This window comes from Scyliorhinus canicula, chromosome 3 (genome assembly GCF_902713615.1).
Source record: "Scyliorhinus canicula chromosome 3, sScyCan1.1, whole genome shotgun sequence".
NCBI classification, from domain to species: Eukaryota; Metazoa; Chordata; class Chondrichthyes; order Carcharhiniformes; family Scyliorhinidae; genus Scyliorhinus; species Scyliorhinus canicula.
The window spans coordinates 91576824-91594789 of record NC_052148.1 but is presented as its reverse complement, the minus strand read 5'-3'; the positions used below and the strand labels follow the sequence as shown (position 1 = coordinate 91594789).

The window sequence follows — 17966 nt, the reverse complement described above, 5'->3', positions numbered from 1 at the left end:
AGAATAATGCCTGGAGAGTCAGCAAGAGATAGTGGACTGACGGCACAAGAAGAAATGAATAGAGTAATGGTAGAGATTGTGAACAAATTAAAAACTGAAATTGAAGACCGCAGTGTCCGTCTTCAAAGACTCAGTGACCGATTTTCTTTTCTTCTGAACTTGAATTCAGTAGTGATTGAAGATGAACAAGAAAGAGAGAAATTAAAAAAGGAATGTTCAGACTTTGCAAATTATTATGACAATGATGTGGTTGCAATTCAGTTATATGACAAAATTATTGATTTTGTGATGCTCCTTCGAGCTGGAGGGAATAGAGTTCCCCCTGATCCTAAAGATGCTCTGGAGTCTTTACTGCAGTATGGGAGGGATGTCTTTCCGACGCTGTGTGCTTCATACAGATTACTGCTTACAATCGCATTTTCAGTCGCAAGCTGTGAAAGGTCAATTTCAAAACTGAAATTAATAAAAACATATCTGAGGTCTTCTATGTCACAGGAGCGACTGACCAACCTGGCTTTAATAAGCATTGAAAAAGAATTTCTCACAGCTGATGTAAAAAATGAAGTAGTTCAGGTGTTTTGTGACAGGAGGTATCATTTGGGGAAAATAACTTAATAAATTTGATTGATTTATATTAAAATCGAATACAGCGTTTATTTCATGTTTCATCTGTGTTTGTATATTCAAAATGTTTTCCTTTCTCATAATATTTCTCAGTATATTAGGCCTTATACTTGAGTCTTTGGGGCATACAATCAAGATTTGCCCCGGGCATCACCAGACCTCTGCACGCCACTGGACTGTTCTAAGAAAAGGAAGAATTTGCAGAGTTATGGGTTATGCAGCATGCAATATAACACCATAGGTTGTGAAACCTTGAATGAGTACTGCTGGATACCCCCGAAACAATCTTGGCAGCATCCGAGTTGCCGGAAGACTCCATGGTGTGCTCAGTAATGTTCCTTGTGTCAGCGTGGCTTTCATGGTCTGTCTCCTGTGCGTGTGTGGGTGTTCTGGAGTAGAATCATGAATCACGACGTGTGGAAAACACTTGTCACCCAGTAGCCACCATTTGATTTGCTGTTGTAGATCAAATGCAGTTGGCACAGAGGGCTGCTGCTGGTGATATTTGGTCTGTTATCAAGGTAATTTTCAGCTAATTTAAGGAACACTATGTGGAACCATAGAAAAGTGACAGCACAGAAGGAGGCCATTTGGTTCACCTTGTCCAAGCCAGCCCAAGGACATCTATGTGTTTAATCCTACTTTCCAGCACCCCATCCATAGCCCTGTAGCTTACAGCGCTTAAGTTGCAGATCCAGGTACTTTTTAAAAGGGTTTAGGGTCTCTGTCTTGACCACCAACTCAGGCAGTGAATTCAGACACCCTCGACCCTATGTGTAAAAAAGTTCTTTGTCATGTCCCCTCTACACTTACCTTGAATCTCTGTCTCCTGGTTCTATAATTCTCCATCATGGGAAACAATTTTATCCTGTCTGTGGTGATCACAAGTTAACCAGATGCAACACAACTGAGCGACCACTAGAGGGAGCACGGGAGAGCCATATAAATAGATCAGGACAGGAAGTGAGGACACTCTTCACAGCAGGGGGGCTGGTAAGCAGGACACAGCAAGCAGAGCTGGTAGTTAGCACTGGAAGGTAGTTCTAGGTCGAGCTCTGGAAACTGAACGAACCCACAATAAAGCATCTTCTCCACACTTGAGACTGCGAGCTTTATTAAGACACGAGGAACAACACATGGTACCTAGGAGTGATTTCAGACGCTTACGACAGGACAACTCAGCTGCAGATACAGAAAGCACAAAATGGCATGGAAATCTCCTACTGGACATTTGACTGGGGAAGACATCGCTAATTCGAGGATGTGGCATGGATACCCACCTCAGCTGGACACGACTGGTAATGTAAGAAATGTCTGGAAAAGGTTTTAAACAAATGTTCGATTTTTATCTCATAGCTAATGATGTTGCAGAAGCCTCAGACAAAATTAAAATAGCAATTCTCATCGAAGGGCCTGTCAATAGGAAAGTGTATAATGGATTTAAACACTCAAAAGGTGAAGACAGGAACAGCTTACAAACGTTACTAAACAAATTTGAAGAGTACTGTGAGAAATTTGAACAGCAAGGCATGCTCACAGTCCAACCTGCACAGAGGACTGAGTGATGCAAGACTTAAAAAATCACAAAAAGATCAGGAAATCGCGAATGCACAGTACAGATCAAAAAGAAGAAATAACATGAATTTTTCACAAAGCCAAAACGCTGAAATCCAGTCCAGATCGGAAAGAAAAGGTAACTTACAACTTTTAGAAAGAAAAAACGCTGAAATCATCGATAAAATGGCGTCGGAGCACATTTTGCAGTCTCTGGTAAGCAAAGAACTACAAATCGCGTCTGCGCATGCGCCGGAACCGGAAGTCGCGCATGCGCAGTTTACAAAAGATCGCGGCGCCGATCGTTATGCGCATGCGCAAGCCGCGCATGCGCAGTCAAAAAAAGTCTTCGTCGCGGACCGTCATGCGCATGCGCAAGCCGCGCATGCGCAATGGACACCGAACCGCACAAGGAAAGAAAGCCGATTTGCGCATGTGCAAGTCGTTCCTACGCGTGACGTCATGACGTCTGAGAATCCTGACCACGCCCACTTAAAAGGGAAATGCCCGAAAATTGAAAACAAGACACTTAAAGTGGTTAAAACCAAATTTTCTTGCCTCAGAACACAGAAAAACGCCTGAACTTAAACCAACAGTGAAAAACAACTTGCACAAAACCTTGGAAAAAGCTGCCTTCACCACACACAGTGAAGCGCACAAAAAGAATTCCGAAACAACAAAAGATGATTTGTTTTTCGACGATTACCTCTCAGACATGGCTGAGTCAGTCGGATATGCTTATCACAGCATCAGCGACACGGTCGCAAAGTTCAACACGAATCAACTCATGGTAGAAGAATCCAACCAGGATGATTTGGTTTTCGGAGAATACTACTCAGACACAGCTGAGTCAGTCGGATATGCTTATCACAGCATCAGCGACACGGTCGCAAAGTTCAACACGAATCAACTCGTGGTAGAAGAAGCCAACGAAGATGAAATGGGTTTCAAAGAATACTACTCAGACATGGAGGAGTTATTTGGACATGCTGATCACAGCATCAGCGACACCGTTGCAAAGCTCAACACGACTCTACTCATGGTGGATGAATCCAACACCATGGTGCCATGGCAGCTCGTCGATACATTGGATGACAGCAATACCCAAGACGAAGACGACGCCACACAGAGAGCACAGGAAGACTCCACGGAGCGAGCGATGACAGGCTCCACAGTGCGGGTGATGAAAGACGCCAACAGGGATGCAAGCAAACACTCCCGGGCGGACACCAAGCATGAACAAGACCATGAAGGTAAACCCGCTGTACCTGAGCAACCGCAAGCAGACTATGAAAGTCTACCAAGCTCACAGGAACAAGACGAAAGAGCGGACTATGAAAGTCCAACACGCTCACAGGAACAAGAAGAAGACAATGCACCTCTGCCCACTGCATGCGAAGACAGTGACAAGGTGATCACACTCAACGTACAGGATCACAGTGAGACTGACAGTTCTCAGCTTGTCTGTACCGAAGCACAGAGCGAAAACAGTGACAAGGTGCTCGCACTCTACGTACAGGATCACAGTGAGACTGACAGTTCTCAGCTTGTCTGTACCGAAGCACAGAGCGAAAACAGTGACAAGGTGCTTGCACTTGACGTACAGGATCACAGTGAGACTGACAGTTCTCAGCTTGTCTGTACAGAAGCACAGAGTCGGGCCACCCAACAGTCCAGAGAGACAACGCCAAAAGAAAACATGCAGATTTTGACTCCAGAAGAGGAGCACCTGGAGTCCACAGAGACAATGCCGAAAGAAACCATGCAGATTCTGACTCCAGAAGAGGAGCACCTGGAGTCCAGAGACATCAAACAAAAAGAAATCATGAAGATTTTAACTCCAGAAGCGGAGCACCAAGAGTCTAGAGAAACCACGTCAACTGAAATCATGCAGATTTGGACTCCAGAAGAGGAGCGCCGAGAGTCCACAGACACCGCGTCAAATGTAATCAAGAAGACTTTGACTCCGGAAGACGAGCACCAAGAAAGCAAAGATGCGGAATCCAATTCTCCACAACTGATTGATGTCACCTGCACCGATGCAACATCAGATCATTCGCACCACTCGCGAGAAGACGAGCACCAAGAAAGCAAAGATGCGGAATCCAATTTTCCACAACTGATTGATGTCACCTGCACCGATGCAACATCAGATCATTCGCACCACTCGCGAGACGGAATGCTCAATGACTCAAATTATCCACTCGGGACACTCGTAGAGTATAACAAGAAAAACAAAAGTCAAAAGAAACACAGCAAGAACAAAAACAACATGAAGCGCGACAAGACCAACAACAATAGCAAGAAGCACAGCAGAAACGAGAACGACAACAGCAAGAAGAAAAGCAACATGAAGCGCGACAAGACAAACAACAATAGCAAGAAGCACAGCAGAAACGAGAACGACAACAGCAAGAATAAAAGCAACATGACGCGCAACAAGACAAACAACAACGTCAGGCACAAAGATAGCGACAACGACAGAGGCAGAAACAACAAGAATGGCAACAAACACAACAAAGTCAGGAGCAAAGATAGCGACAACAACAAAGACGGAAACGACAAAAACAGCGACAAGTACGGCAACGGAAACAACAAAAACAGGAACGACAGAAACAACAGCAATGAAACAACGACTTGTACACAATGGCACTACTTGGCACATGATGGACGATGCCACAGCACACTGCAAAACGATAACAAGACTACAAACATGTCATGGGATGACAACGAATCGCACAAACTCACGTCTGCTCCAGAACAAGCAAGCACACCAGCATCCAAGGCGGATGAGACAATAAATCAACACCACAAGCACAAAAAAAAGTCCATGCCAGTCAACATCAGTGATGTGACCATGCAAACACCTCGGGATGACGCATTGGGTACTTAAGATAACAAGGAACACCAACAACATTCACAGCGGACTTGCAATATCAATATCACCACGTCATCAACAACAAAAAGAAAAAAAAAAAAGCTCTGAACAAATTCATCAAGTTTGGACTCATAAATGTGTTTATTAAGTTTGGACATATAAATACATTGGCTTTGTTAACTAAGGCAATAGCATCATCACTTGTATAGATACGCATATCATAAGTTACTGTTTTGTATAATTTTCCTTAATGATGTACAGAAACTATGTAATGAGAAAGAGGGGGATGTGGTGATCGTAGATTGACCAGATACAAAAACAACAGAGCAAACACGAGCGGGAGAGCTATAAATACACTGGGACAGGATATACAATTTTCTTTAACGATGTTCAGAAATATGTTAAGAGAAAAAGGGGGATGTGGTGATCACAAGTTAACCAGATGCAACACAACTGAGCGACCACTAGAGGGAGCACGGGAGAGCCATATAAATACATCAGGACAGGAAGTGAGGACACTCTTCACAGCAGGGGGGCTGGTAAGCAGGACACAGCAAGCAGAGCTGGTAGTTAGCACTGGAAGGTAGTTCTAGGTCGAGCTCTGGAAACTGAACGAACCCACAATAAAGCATCTTCTCCACACTTGAGACTGCGAGCTTTATTAAGACACGAGGAACAACACACTGTCCACTCTATCTCTTTCCCTCATAACTTTTTACACCTCAATTAAGTGACCCTCAGTCTTCTTTGTTTGAAGGAAAATAACCCCAACCCTATCCAATCTCTCCTCTTAGTTACACTTTTCTAGGCCTGGTAACATTCTGGTCACCGCCTCTGCACTCTCTCCAGACCAATTGCATCCTTCCCGTAATGTGGTGACCAGACCTGCACACAATACTCCAGTTGTGGCCTCACCAGTATTTTGGACAATTTCAGCATTTCTCTCCTTACTTTTATATTCTACAAATCTGCCAATGCAGGAGAGTATTTCATGTGCTTTCTTTACAACCTTGTCTACTTGAACTGCTGCCTTTAGGGACCTGTGTACTTGTACACCAAGATTCTCTCTCTTCATCTACCCCTATTAGATATTCCCATGTATTGTATACTCCCTGTAACTGTTTGACCTCATTAAATGGATGACCTCACACTTCCCTGTATTAATTTCCATCTGCCACTTTACCCCCCACTCCATCAACCCATCTACATCATTTTAGAGATTAAAACTATTCAACACTTGTGTCATTGGCAAATTTCGCAATAGTGCATCCCATGTCCATGTCCAAATCATTAATATATAACAAACAGTAAGGGTCCTAACACTGAGCCCTGTGGAACATCACTTGAAACAATTTTCCATTCGCAAGGGCACACATCGACCATTATTCTTTGTTTCCTGTTACTAAACCAACTTTTTATCCAGTTTCAACATTATCCTGTAACCCATGGACTTTTACATTTTTGACCAATCTGTCATGTGAGACCTTGTCAAACGCCTTGCTAAAATCCATATATATAACATCTACTCATCAACTCTTCTTGTCACTTCCTCAAAGAATTTAATCATATTTGTGAGTCAAGACCTTCCATTCACAAATCCATGCTGACTGTCCCTGACTAGTCCATGCCTTTCTATGTGACAGTTAATCCTTCCCCCAATTCAAAACTTTTACTCCAGTGGTATTCACTGGAAACATTTCCAATTGGGATTTTTGGAAAATTTTGATCAGGCCACAAGTACAATTTTGAATATACTTATTGAGATTTATTCCTGCAAATAGGTAGCTTGGTATGTAAAACACACAAAAAATTATAAAATAAACACATTAGTAACTGTGCACAGTTCATCAGGTGTGAGGTAATCATGGTTCGATACACACTGAGCATAGCTTCTCGACTTTTCCTCATACTCTGCACCCTTGTCTAATGACCGTTGGTTGTTATACAGTAGTTCATTTATTCACTTTTGACAATGAATGATAGCCTTTACAATATTTTTGTCAATTACTGGTCAGGATTGTGAGATTGAACCAATGCACTGGTGGGGTTCTCTTTAAATTTCCTTTAATTTCGTTTTTTTAAATTTAGAGTACCCAATTATTTTTTCCCAATTAAGGGGCAATTTAGCATGGCCAATCCACCTACCCTATGCATCTTAGGGTTGTGGAGGTGAAACCCATGCAGACACAGGGAGAATATGCAAACTTCACACAAACAGCGACCCGGGGCCGGGATCGAACCCGAGTCCTCGGCACCGTGAAACTGCAGTGCTAACCACTGCATCACCATGCTGCCCTAAATGACCTTCATTTTCTTTTTTTTTTATAAATGTTTTTTATTGGGTTTTTGAAGAAAGTATATTTACCGTTATGTACACAGAATAAGGTATATAGACATATGTAGAAGAGAAGGGCACACACAAACATATAAAAAAAAAGATAATAATAAAAAAGAAATAAAAAACAAAATAAAATAACTAGTAAGGTATTATGCACCAGCTCAACAGCAGCAACTCTGTACAATTGGCAATATTATTTACAACACATAAGTAGGCATCTGTTTGTTTGGGGGGGGGGGGGGGGGGGGGTGGACTGGGGAGGTAGATATACATTTGGGTACCGGAGAAACAATTACAGAGGGCAATACGCAAATGGTTCTGATGTTGCGCCCTCATTTTCTAAGGTGCACAGGCAATCAAAAGTTGTTTTCTAAGGATGGGATTTTTCAGTCCCGCTGTAGCGGCTTCCCCCGTGGTGGACGCAACAAGCCATTCAAAACTCCGTTGACTTCAGTGATACTGGAAGATCTTGCCGACGGAATGGGCTGGAAAATCAGGCCCGAAGAAATTGAGAAGTGCACACGGTTACTCACATGGAGAATTGAACACTCAGTTTTTGGTGATTAAAAACCTATTCCCAGCAATATTAATAAAATCAGAACAGATTATCTGTCTTAAATAAATCAATGAATGTTTGTAATGGAAATTAAAAGAAGCTATTATGTTCCATTATGCTTCCCAATCCCAACCCCATTGTTCACCAACCTTCCCGCTCCCTGTTCCCCTCCCTCACCCACTTACTGGTTGCCAATAGCCTCCTGCTCGTTTAGCTCATCCCCCCCACTCGTTGACCTCATCCGTCCTTGACCCTACCCTCCTGCTCACTGCCCCCATCACTCACCGCTGCCCTCCTGCTCACTGACCCCCCCCCCCCACTCGCTTTCTATTCCCTTCACCCTCACCATGAGTTAGGGCTTGCAAAAGGGGCAGGAGGAGGCAGGAATCTAGCGAAGGAGTGACAGTGGCTCCAAGTGGGCAGGTTGAGGAAAGAAGCAGCGGGCAGAGGGTCAGTGAGCTGGAGGGTCAGCGAGTGGGAAGGAGATAGTGTGGGAGGGTCAGTGAGTGGGAGGGTCAGTGAGTGGGAGGGTCAGTGAGTGGGAGGGTCAGTGAGTGGGAGGGAGATGACGAGTGGTAGGGTCAGTGAATGGGAGGGAGATGACGAGCAAGGAGGGAGATGGCGAGTTGGGGGTCTAGTTGAGGGGGAGGATGGAAGGGTGCAACAACTCATGGGCCTTGTTCATCATGCATTTTCACAAATTGGATGACATCGAACATTGGGGGGGGTGGGTTTGGAACGTATAAATTAAGGATGATTCTTTTTCACTGGTGTTTTGTATTTAAAATGTTGGGAGCTGTTTGAGGGTGAGTGGGATGAGGAGATTGTTGGCTCGGGGATTGCCATTGTATTTATTGTTATTGTTAATTATTTGTTGATGTAAATATGATGAAAATGTGAAAAAGGAGAATAAAAATATTTATTAAAAAAAAGAGATAGGAAGTTGACGTAAAAAGCAGAACACAATGGGTAGTAGAGCAGGTTCATCAGCAAATGAAAGGAAAAAACAGGCAAATGTATGCACCTGATGCCAAAACGCTAGAATGTTTGGGGATGTGTGAGTATGTTTTCCCATAATCTCCCATTCATAATTGACTCTTCTAATTCATTCTAAATCGCCATCTTGTGTGTCCAGTTTGCTGAAATGTTGGTTTTGTGTGCAACTCCTGTGATAGGTATACTACTTTATATGGTAACCATCTTACAACTAAATTACATACACCAGGTTAAAATAATTTAAAACACACTGGGCTGGACTCTCTATTTTTGGGACTATGTCCCCAAGCCTGCGTCAAAACTGTGGGGTGGGATTCTCCGCGAACCGGCGGGGCAGGCCACTCCGCACCTTCAGGGGCTAGGCCGGCAGCAGAGTGGATTGCGCCGCGCTGGCCGGCGCGGAAGGGGCTTGGCGCCACACCAACCAGCACCGAAGGGCCTCTGCCGGCCAGCGCGAGTTGGCGCATGTGCAGGTGCGCCAGTGTCTGCTGGCGTCATCCCAGCGAATGAGCAGGGGGATGTTCGTCTCTGCGCTGGCCATCGCGGACTGTTACAGCGACTGGTGCGAAGGAATAGTGCACCCAAGGCACAGGCCCGCCCGCGGATCAGTAGGCCCCGATCGCGGGCCAGGCCACCATGGGGGCACCCCCCGGAGCCAGATCCCCCCCACTCCCCCCCGAGGACCCCGGAGGCTGATCTCAGAGTCAGGTCCCACCGGTAAGTACCTGTCGTAACATATGCCAGCGGGACCGGATGAAACCGGGCAGCCACTCGGCCCATCGCGGGCCGGAGAATCGCCGGGGGGTCCGCTGCCAGCGGCAGCCGACCAGCGTGGCGCGATTCCCGCCCCCGTTAAATCCTCAGCGCCGGAGAATTCGGCAGCCGGCGGGGGCGGGATTCATGCGCCCCCCCCAACGATTCTCCGACCCGGCGGCGGGTCGGAAAAAAACGCCCATGGACTTTCACGCCAGAAAAATTGCCGTGAAAGGGCCACATATTCCTAACCCTGCAGGGGGCTTGCAGGGACCCGGCGTAAATCTCGCAGCTTTTGCTGCAGATAGGGGCCCCCGCACTTCCAGATCGGAGGCTGCGCCGTGCTCCATGGCGGACTCAGACCGCGGAGCTGGACCCTCAAAATAGAGCCCCCGGTTGGCTGTGCCCCCAAGCTGGACCGCCCACCCAAAAATTCCCCGGCCGGATATAAGGCCCCTCTGCCCTCCGATCGGCCCACCCCCGACCAGGGCGACCACAGACTGAGTCCGCAGCCACCATGCCAGTTTCCTGACTGGCTGGACCACATTAGATCCATGCTGTCGGGACTTAGGCCGGTCGGGGGGGGGGGGGGGGGGCGGAGCGGGCCTCCAGCAATGGCCCTAGGTAGGTGCTGGACGGCGCGGCGGCTTTTCGGTGCCTGCAGAATCGGGGAACCGCCGCCAGTCCTGATTCCATGCAGCAAAATGGATTCTCCGCCCCGGTGCCAGCCGCGATTCCGGATTCGGGGTGCGGAGAATTCAGCCCACTATTCTTGGTCTTTGGTTGCTTGCCAGACAAACTAGTCAGATCATAAACAGCACTCATTCCATCCACCTGTCTCCAGTCCATGTAACCCCAATTTCCATAATAAAAGGGTCAACCACCTGAAACAGGTGGACACTTTGGATGCCAAGTGATAGGCCCCTTTAGAAATGGTGGTGGTATTAAGAGGACAGTAAAATTTATCAACCTCCATATTTGTGACTATTAATGCCTATTAATATTGATTTGGCCAAGTAAAAATTGTCTGGAAAAATAATCTAATTTCTGAAAAATTATTGACTAAAAATCTCTTGGATACTTGAATGTATTGATTACTTTTAATTGTTTCCCTCATGCACCCACACAATGCTCATGGTGCTCCATGACTATAATTTCAGAGGTAGCCCAGAACAGCCACAAATCAGCAGAGGATCCAGACATTCATCTGCAGTATTTTGCTTATTCCATCTATTCTATGTTTCATTCCCAATTCAGCAATTCGCCTCTGGACTTGTGGCGGCAATGCCTCCAACTACAACTGAAATGTCGTTGGCATTAAGGGAATGGGATCAGAAGAGCCCTTTCGAATCTGGAGTCCCTCAGTTGGGTCCTGCATAGTAGAGTATGTCTGAGCCCATCCTCTTACCGTGAACTATATTCAGTGTGTCTGGACTCCTAAACAACTCACAAAAGATCCATCCCCATGTCAGTTGGATTTCAATGCAGTTAATTACGAAGGCCACCGGCAGTTATTGGGATGAACCAGGTGCCAGGTTTAGCTGTTTTTGCTGTTTACCCTGAATAATGGGCATTTGGTGAGGTTTGACAACTAATGTGACCAAAGTAAAAAAACAGTGAGTTCAGGGCAGGTGGGAAGAGGAGATTCTCCTGTGTAAGGTTTTGACAACAAGATCTAGGGTGGGATTCTCCGGTACCCCAACTGTGTGTTTCTCGGCAGTGCGCCGTTTGCTGGTGGCGGGGTTCTCTCTTCCCGCCACTTGTCACTGAGATTTCCCATTGAAGCCACCCACACTGGCGGGAAACCCACAGGGAGGGGGTGGGGTTTCCAGTGGGAAAAGAGAATCCCAACGGCCGGAAAATTCTGGCCTTAGTTTGAATTTGGCTTATCAATATAATTGCATGATATATATACCATGAAACTAACAATAGTTACCTAACAAAACAGATAAAATAGAAATATATATTTTAAGTGTATTCACAGAGCATTGTTAAAGCATTTTCAATACAGTAGCAATTGTAGCAGAACAAATTAATGAAGTTTTCATAGAGACAAATAAAAAGTACTTGCCATTCTCAGTGATCGTATCATGGAGAGTTTAAGTGTAGGAATATTTATTGTGGAAAGCACCCATTCTAAGCAAGTCAGCAGAACAATAATAAAATCAAATGCATTCCATCCATTTCTCACATAGGGCATAGGATTTAGTGCAGTCACCTTCAAAATAGCTTCTATTATAAAAATAATTGATAAAACCTGTATTAAATGAGAAACAATTATTGACAGTGAGTAACAAATCTAAAAATAAGAGATGCAATGGAGGGTCAAACTTTTAATCATACTTTAATCAACAAAAAGCAGAATAAATGCTGTGTCTGATGTATGTTCATTCAAAATTTCTGTCCCCTATTTTAGTGAAGGTTTGGTAAGGTATTTGCATCCAATTGTTTTCACAAATTCTTATGCTCTTTACTATTTTTCCAAATCTCAATAGTTTAACAGTGAAATGTTCTACTAAATTATTCAATTATAATATCCTGTTGTAGATATAAATATCTAAATGTAATAAAAAATGTGGGCTGTGGGCTAGAAATTGATCCTCGCTGTATTTTGACCAGGGTTTTGTGCTTTGTGACCTTTCTGCACCCATTGTGGTGGAGTTAGACAGAAGGTAGATTTGGTGCACGCTGTAAATATTCCACATTTATTCAACTGCAGTGTTGGTCCGAGCGGGGCCCATGCTGCTGGCTTCCAAATAGCACATGGTGCAATCACCATGCTCTCATTCTTTAAGACAGTTCGTCCATCTTAAATGGAAGGTGCACCAAATCATCAAAAGGCTTCTCCTGACTGCTACTGCTGCAATTCTGAAGAAGACAAATGGAACACCAGGACAGAGAGAGGGTTGTCAACCATATGGAATCAGTGCTGGGGCCCTTCGCAAATTGATAGACAGGAGGAGAGACACTATGGTTTTGTAAAGGACAGAAAACCTTTAAGGACTTTCTTCAGAAGGAATTGGGAGCAGATTATCAGGGAAATCAATTTTCAGTGACTGGACTCAAGAAGCAGGCAGTGGTGCCACAAGAAGTCTAATGACCTGAACAGGGTGCTTTCGTCAGTGAATGCACCCTTCCATGACATTTCCTGCTAAGCACATCAACAAATTCTCACAGATTAATGCAGTGCCAATCAATCTCTAGTGTAGAAACTGAACAATTTTAACTGGGGAGACTCATTCCTTCAGGTGCTAGATTGATTTTGGAGATTTTAACAATGCCAAATATAAAATATTTTCTTACTTTCCCCTTCAGTCTCTACTTTCTCTCCCTTTCTTAATCCAATCTCTCTTTTTCTCTTTTTATTTCTCCTTCTGAACTTAATTTGACTAATCCACCCTCGTTCCTCTGTTTCTTTTAAAATTTTTAAATCTTATTTATAAAGGAGATAGTGTTTGTCCATTACCCTCACCGTGCCATTTACAGCTTGTACTTTCAGAAACTCTCGAAAGACTTTTAAGCGAAGGATGCAGATAAAGTCTTATGCAGCATGAAGTGGTTGCCTATCTCAACGAAATACAGGCCATGAATGAATTTAGAATTTTATTTTTTCTGTCTATTAGCAGAAATGTGGAGCTGAATTCTCCAGTTGCCGACGCCGAAATCACGTTCTGCGACAGGCAGTAGAATCCAAATTCCCGATAGAATCGGGGGCGGTGCCGCTTCCGCGATGCGCCGCCCTCTCCATGTATCATGGTATCAGGCCATTGCCTGAGGCCCATCCCCCGATGCTACGCCCCCCCCCCCCCCCCGACCGAGTTCCCGATGGCGTGGGTCTCGTGTAGTCTCAGCCGTCGGGAACTCGGTGTGGCGAATGCGGACTCAGTCCAGCGCCGCCACAGTCGGGGGAGGGCCCATCCACAGGTAAGGGGGACATTATTTGGGGCTGGGGGCACTGTGGTGGGATGGTCCGGGGTGTGAGAGCTGGCCGAAGGGGGAGACTATTTCACGGGCCGGGTCCGCGTGCGGCATTCACCATGAAGCACGGCGCAGCCACTGCGTGCACGTGTGGCCACGGACCAGGCAATTCTCCGGGCCATATCGGCAGCTCGAGCCGGGTGCTCTACACTGCCTTCCTGCTAGCCCCAAGCAAAACGGGGAATCGGTGGGCGTTTTGCCCCAGTTTTCCTGGCGTAAAACACCACTGTTCCCACGCCATAGTCTCCAAATCAGAGAATCCAGCTTGTGATGTCACACCTGTTTTAATGTAAAAATTCAGCTATATTTGACACTAGAATTTGAGCTGAAAATGGTTTGGGTTGGAGATGTATGACTCGACTCATCTTGATGCAAGATCTGCACTTAAAAAAGTTCTATCCCTTTTAATTCGTTGGAGTTTCAGTGGTAGAGTTCAAGGTTTTCTGCTCCTAGATTAGGTACGATGGGTTTGACCAGGTGTATCGCCACTCACACACTGCATGCAGGATTCAGGAAACCCCGAAGCAGGAAGTCCTGACACCCACATGATGATGCTATATTTGGAATGGGCAGAGACTTCACTTCCAATAGCTCATTGCATATCTGCGTCCTCGGCAGGTTTTTGTCCATTCTGGCAGACTAGTGCAAAAACAGAAACATCCCAGAATTGCCGTGGATTGTTGTGGCTCTCAAGTTTTATTACATCGAATATAATGGATAAATCACATACCTTGTGTTTATTATGTGCTTATCTTGTACAGTACTTACAGTGTTCCCACTTTCTAGGGCATGAGAGTAAGGTGCTTGATGGTAGTCTATTGATAGCAGAAGAGTATTTATTAGGATGCAGATAGTAATCACCCCTTCAAAAATTGGGTGTGAAACAAGTATCACTAAATATTCCTGTAGTCTTAAAAATGTTGGACAACAGGTCCAAGAACAAAACTTTCGCTTCAATCTTTTTTTGAATGTATAACATTTTGACTTCTTTTGATTATCAGTTTCTTCATCTTCCCCTGCAGGAAAAACATGAAAAATTCAAAAGTGAAAACAATAGCACTGGCCTAGTACTCAGATCAATATTATTAAATAAACAAAAGCAAAGTACTGTGAATGCTGGAATTCTGAAACCAAAGAAAAATGTGAGTAATATTCAGCAGGCCTGCTAGTATCCAAGAAGTGATAAAGCAGGACAGGCAGTGTAATGGTAATGTCACTGGCTTGGTAATCCACAGGCCCAGACTAATGCTCTGGGGACATAGATGATGTGTGATTTGGATGGGAAGTTACAAATGGTGGTGTTCTCAAAGATCTGCTACACTTGTCTGTCGTGCAGGTAGAGGTTGCGAGTTTGGAAGTTGCTGCCAAAGGATGCTTGGTGAGTTGTTGCAATGCATCTCTTCTATGGTACACAGTGCTGTCACTATGTGTCGGCGATGGAGGGAGTGACTGTTTATGCTGGTGGATAGGGTGCCAATCAAGTGGATTTCTTTGTCCTGAATGGTATCAAGTTCTGGAGCATTGTTGGAGCCACACTCACTTTTTAAAAAAAGTACTTTGATTTAGTGTTTTTCACTTCCTGGTAGGTTGTCTGTGAGAATCCTTTAGCATAATTTGTTGCACGAACAGCTTGATGACATCAGTGCAATCCTACACTAGGAATTCCACTAACCTATGGTGCAAACCATAGGGCAGCACGGTAGCATAGTGTTTAGCACAAATGCTTCACAGCTCCAGGGTCCCAGGTTCGAATCCCGGCTTGGGTCACTGTCTGTGTGGAGTCTGCACATTCTCCCCGTGTGTGCATGGGTTTCCTCCGGGTGCTCCGGTTTCCTCCCGCAGTCCAAAGATGTGCAGGTTAGGTGAATTGGCCAGGCTAAATTGCCCTCAGGGTCCAAATTGCCCTTAGTGTTAGGTGGGGTTACTGGGTTATGGGGATAGGGTAGAGGTATGGGCTTGGGTAGGGTGCTCATTTCAAGAGCCGGTGCAGACTCGATGGGCTGAATGGCCTCCTTCTGCACTGTAAATTCTATGAAAAACCATTGCTAGTCAAATACCTTGACCATTGACAACCATTATCTCAATTTGAAAGCAAGTTAATTTCATTGTTGCCCTTAAAGTTTGTGGAAAATATGTAACAGCTTGCTGTAATTCTAACCTGAGGACTAAAAAATATTTTAAAAGCTTGATTTCAGAGTGAAATGCTGACAAAGTAAGTAGCTTTTGCCAAAACTAGTGGCAATACTTCTACTGTCTGTTTTGCACTCTACTAGATGAAATATATTTTCAAGCTGAAATATGTTTCTATATTCCAACTTGTCTTGGCGTGGAATGTTTTCTCCAATTGTGTGATCAATAATAAAGCCCTCAGTTAAAATTCAGAAGCTTCCAACGTTATTTATCCCAAACAAGTATTTTCAAAAGAGAGACCAAAGTTAAGGATTATAGGCTTATGTGAAAAGGGCGGAAGTACATGTGCGTTTGATAGAACAAATGTTACAAATGCCAGTACTAATTAGAACAATTGATTCACAGATATTCCAGCGTCAACTCACTGAGCTGTGAAATGTCGTTTGCCCATGATATTACAGAATCCATAGAGAAACCCCGAGTCAGCTTCCTTCCACATTGACGAAACCTTTCTTTTGGATTAAGATTATTATCTTTTGCACGCTGGAAAATAATTTAGTAAACATGGTTATTTTTTAAAAAGACAGAAATACACTTACTGTTAACCAATACTAGTAACAACATGGTGCATGATCAGCATCAAAATGTGTAACTCATGGTTTGTTAAACGTCTATTTTTAAATGCTCTCAGCATTTCATTATGTAAGCTAGGAACATGTAGCAGAACTTGGGGATATAAACCATCACCTCTTCATCCCCCGCTCCTCACCATGAGAACCGTACCTGGCAACCTAGCACCTGGCAGCTGCAGTGGAAGCTCACCCAAGGTCATGAGATCGAGCCATTCAGGCTCAGACTGCTGCTACTATAGCTGTGGATCCCAGTGTTCAAAGAGTACGCAGGCTGTCACTGTTGTTCAGAAAACTGTTCTTCAGCACCAGCCTGCTGCCCTCTCTCAGGAGGACAGCATTGTTGCTCTGACCACTGTTGCTTCACCAGTACCTCTGCTGATGCCACTCAGCCAGACGGCCCATGATGAGGTATCTAAGGCTGGGCCCTCAAGGCCTCAAGTTGCTTGGGATCATCCTGTAAGGCCGTCAGCTCACTCTCTCAATGAAAGTCAGCAGCCTTCCACCAGACATGCTGCAGGCGGCGGGAGCGCTGGGATAGGCAAAGTCAACCACAAGACAGGCACTAAGAGAATGCACAATGATGAATAGTTCATGTTGGCTGAATAATTGGATATCTTGTTGGACAAAGATATTATAGAGAGGTTTCTGTTGCTGGTTTTTATTGCAGGGTTTTGGCCCAGTAGATGCTTTGACTCACAGGTAGATGGGAAAGTGAGAATTGTGAAGCCACAGTAGTGAAGGGATGACTTCTGAAGGGGGCTGGAGTTTGAGTAGCTCATGGATTGCCCGCAACAGTGTGCCTGATGCCCCCTCCCTGGCTCCTCTCCTTAACTGGTCTCTGAAAGCGCCATCATAATAGCAATGATGTGGAGGATTCACCAGACCACCCCATGGGCTGCACGGGAAGTGGGTAACAGTGTGGCACAGCATATTTCCTGACTTCAATGCTTCCTGTGTAGCACGGGTAGCTCCTTTTTAAAAAATAATTTTTTTTGAAACATGTTATATAAACTGTGACATTTGAAGTGTGATGGACAGAAAGGCAGAGCTGTGATGGACAAGGCTCGAAAAACCATTCATGTAACACCCGCAGATCACACAGAAAAATGGGGTGCTACACAAATGGTATTATCAGGGAGATTGATTTACAAACATTGGTTGAGGTCCTTGGATATTGGAGCATGAGGATCAAGACTGCTTACTCCCACCTCCATAACATAATCCATTTTAGCCCCTGTCTCAGTTTATTGGCTCTGGAACCAGAGGCGGACTTACACTTTTGGGGCCCCACGCTCTCCCACTTTGAGGGGGCCCCACATCTAGCCCTGCCCCCTGGTAATGTGACAGCTTGTTCCCAATGACATGGAGCCCCAGTCCCCAATGATTGGCCGCTGCATCCCAATTCCCGAGACACGATGCCAGTGCTGGCCTAATCTCTTCGCACCTCCCGACTGCGGGTCTGCTCATCTCTCGCTCAGGTGGCCGGACGCAACCCTTAATGACCATGTATGCTCCTAGCTGGTTGCC

General features: G+C 45.0%; 1 protein-coding gene across 1 annotated transcript in view; it reads right to left on the bottom strand.

Annotated features, from left to right (window-relative positions):
* Positions 1–17966, bottom strand: part of LOC119963623 (sodium channel protein type 2 subunit alpha-like) — a 210744-nt gene that overhangs the window by 166895 nt on the left and 25883 nt on the right. Inside the window, exons 8-10 of the mRNA XM_038792953.1 lie at positions 16233–16350; positions 14446–14693; positions 11771–11956 (exon numbers count right to left, since the gene is read on the bottom strand). Coding sequence (XP_038648881.1) covers positions 11771–11956; positions 14446–14693; positions 16233–16350 — 552 coding nt within the window. The remainder of the gene's footprint in view (positions 1–11770; positions 11957–14445; positions 14694–16232; positions 16351–17966) is intronic.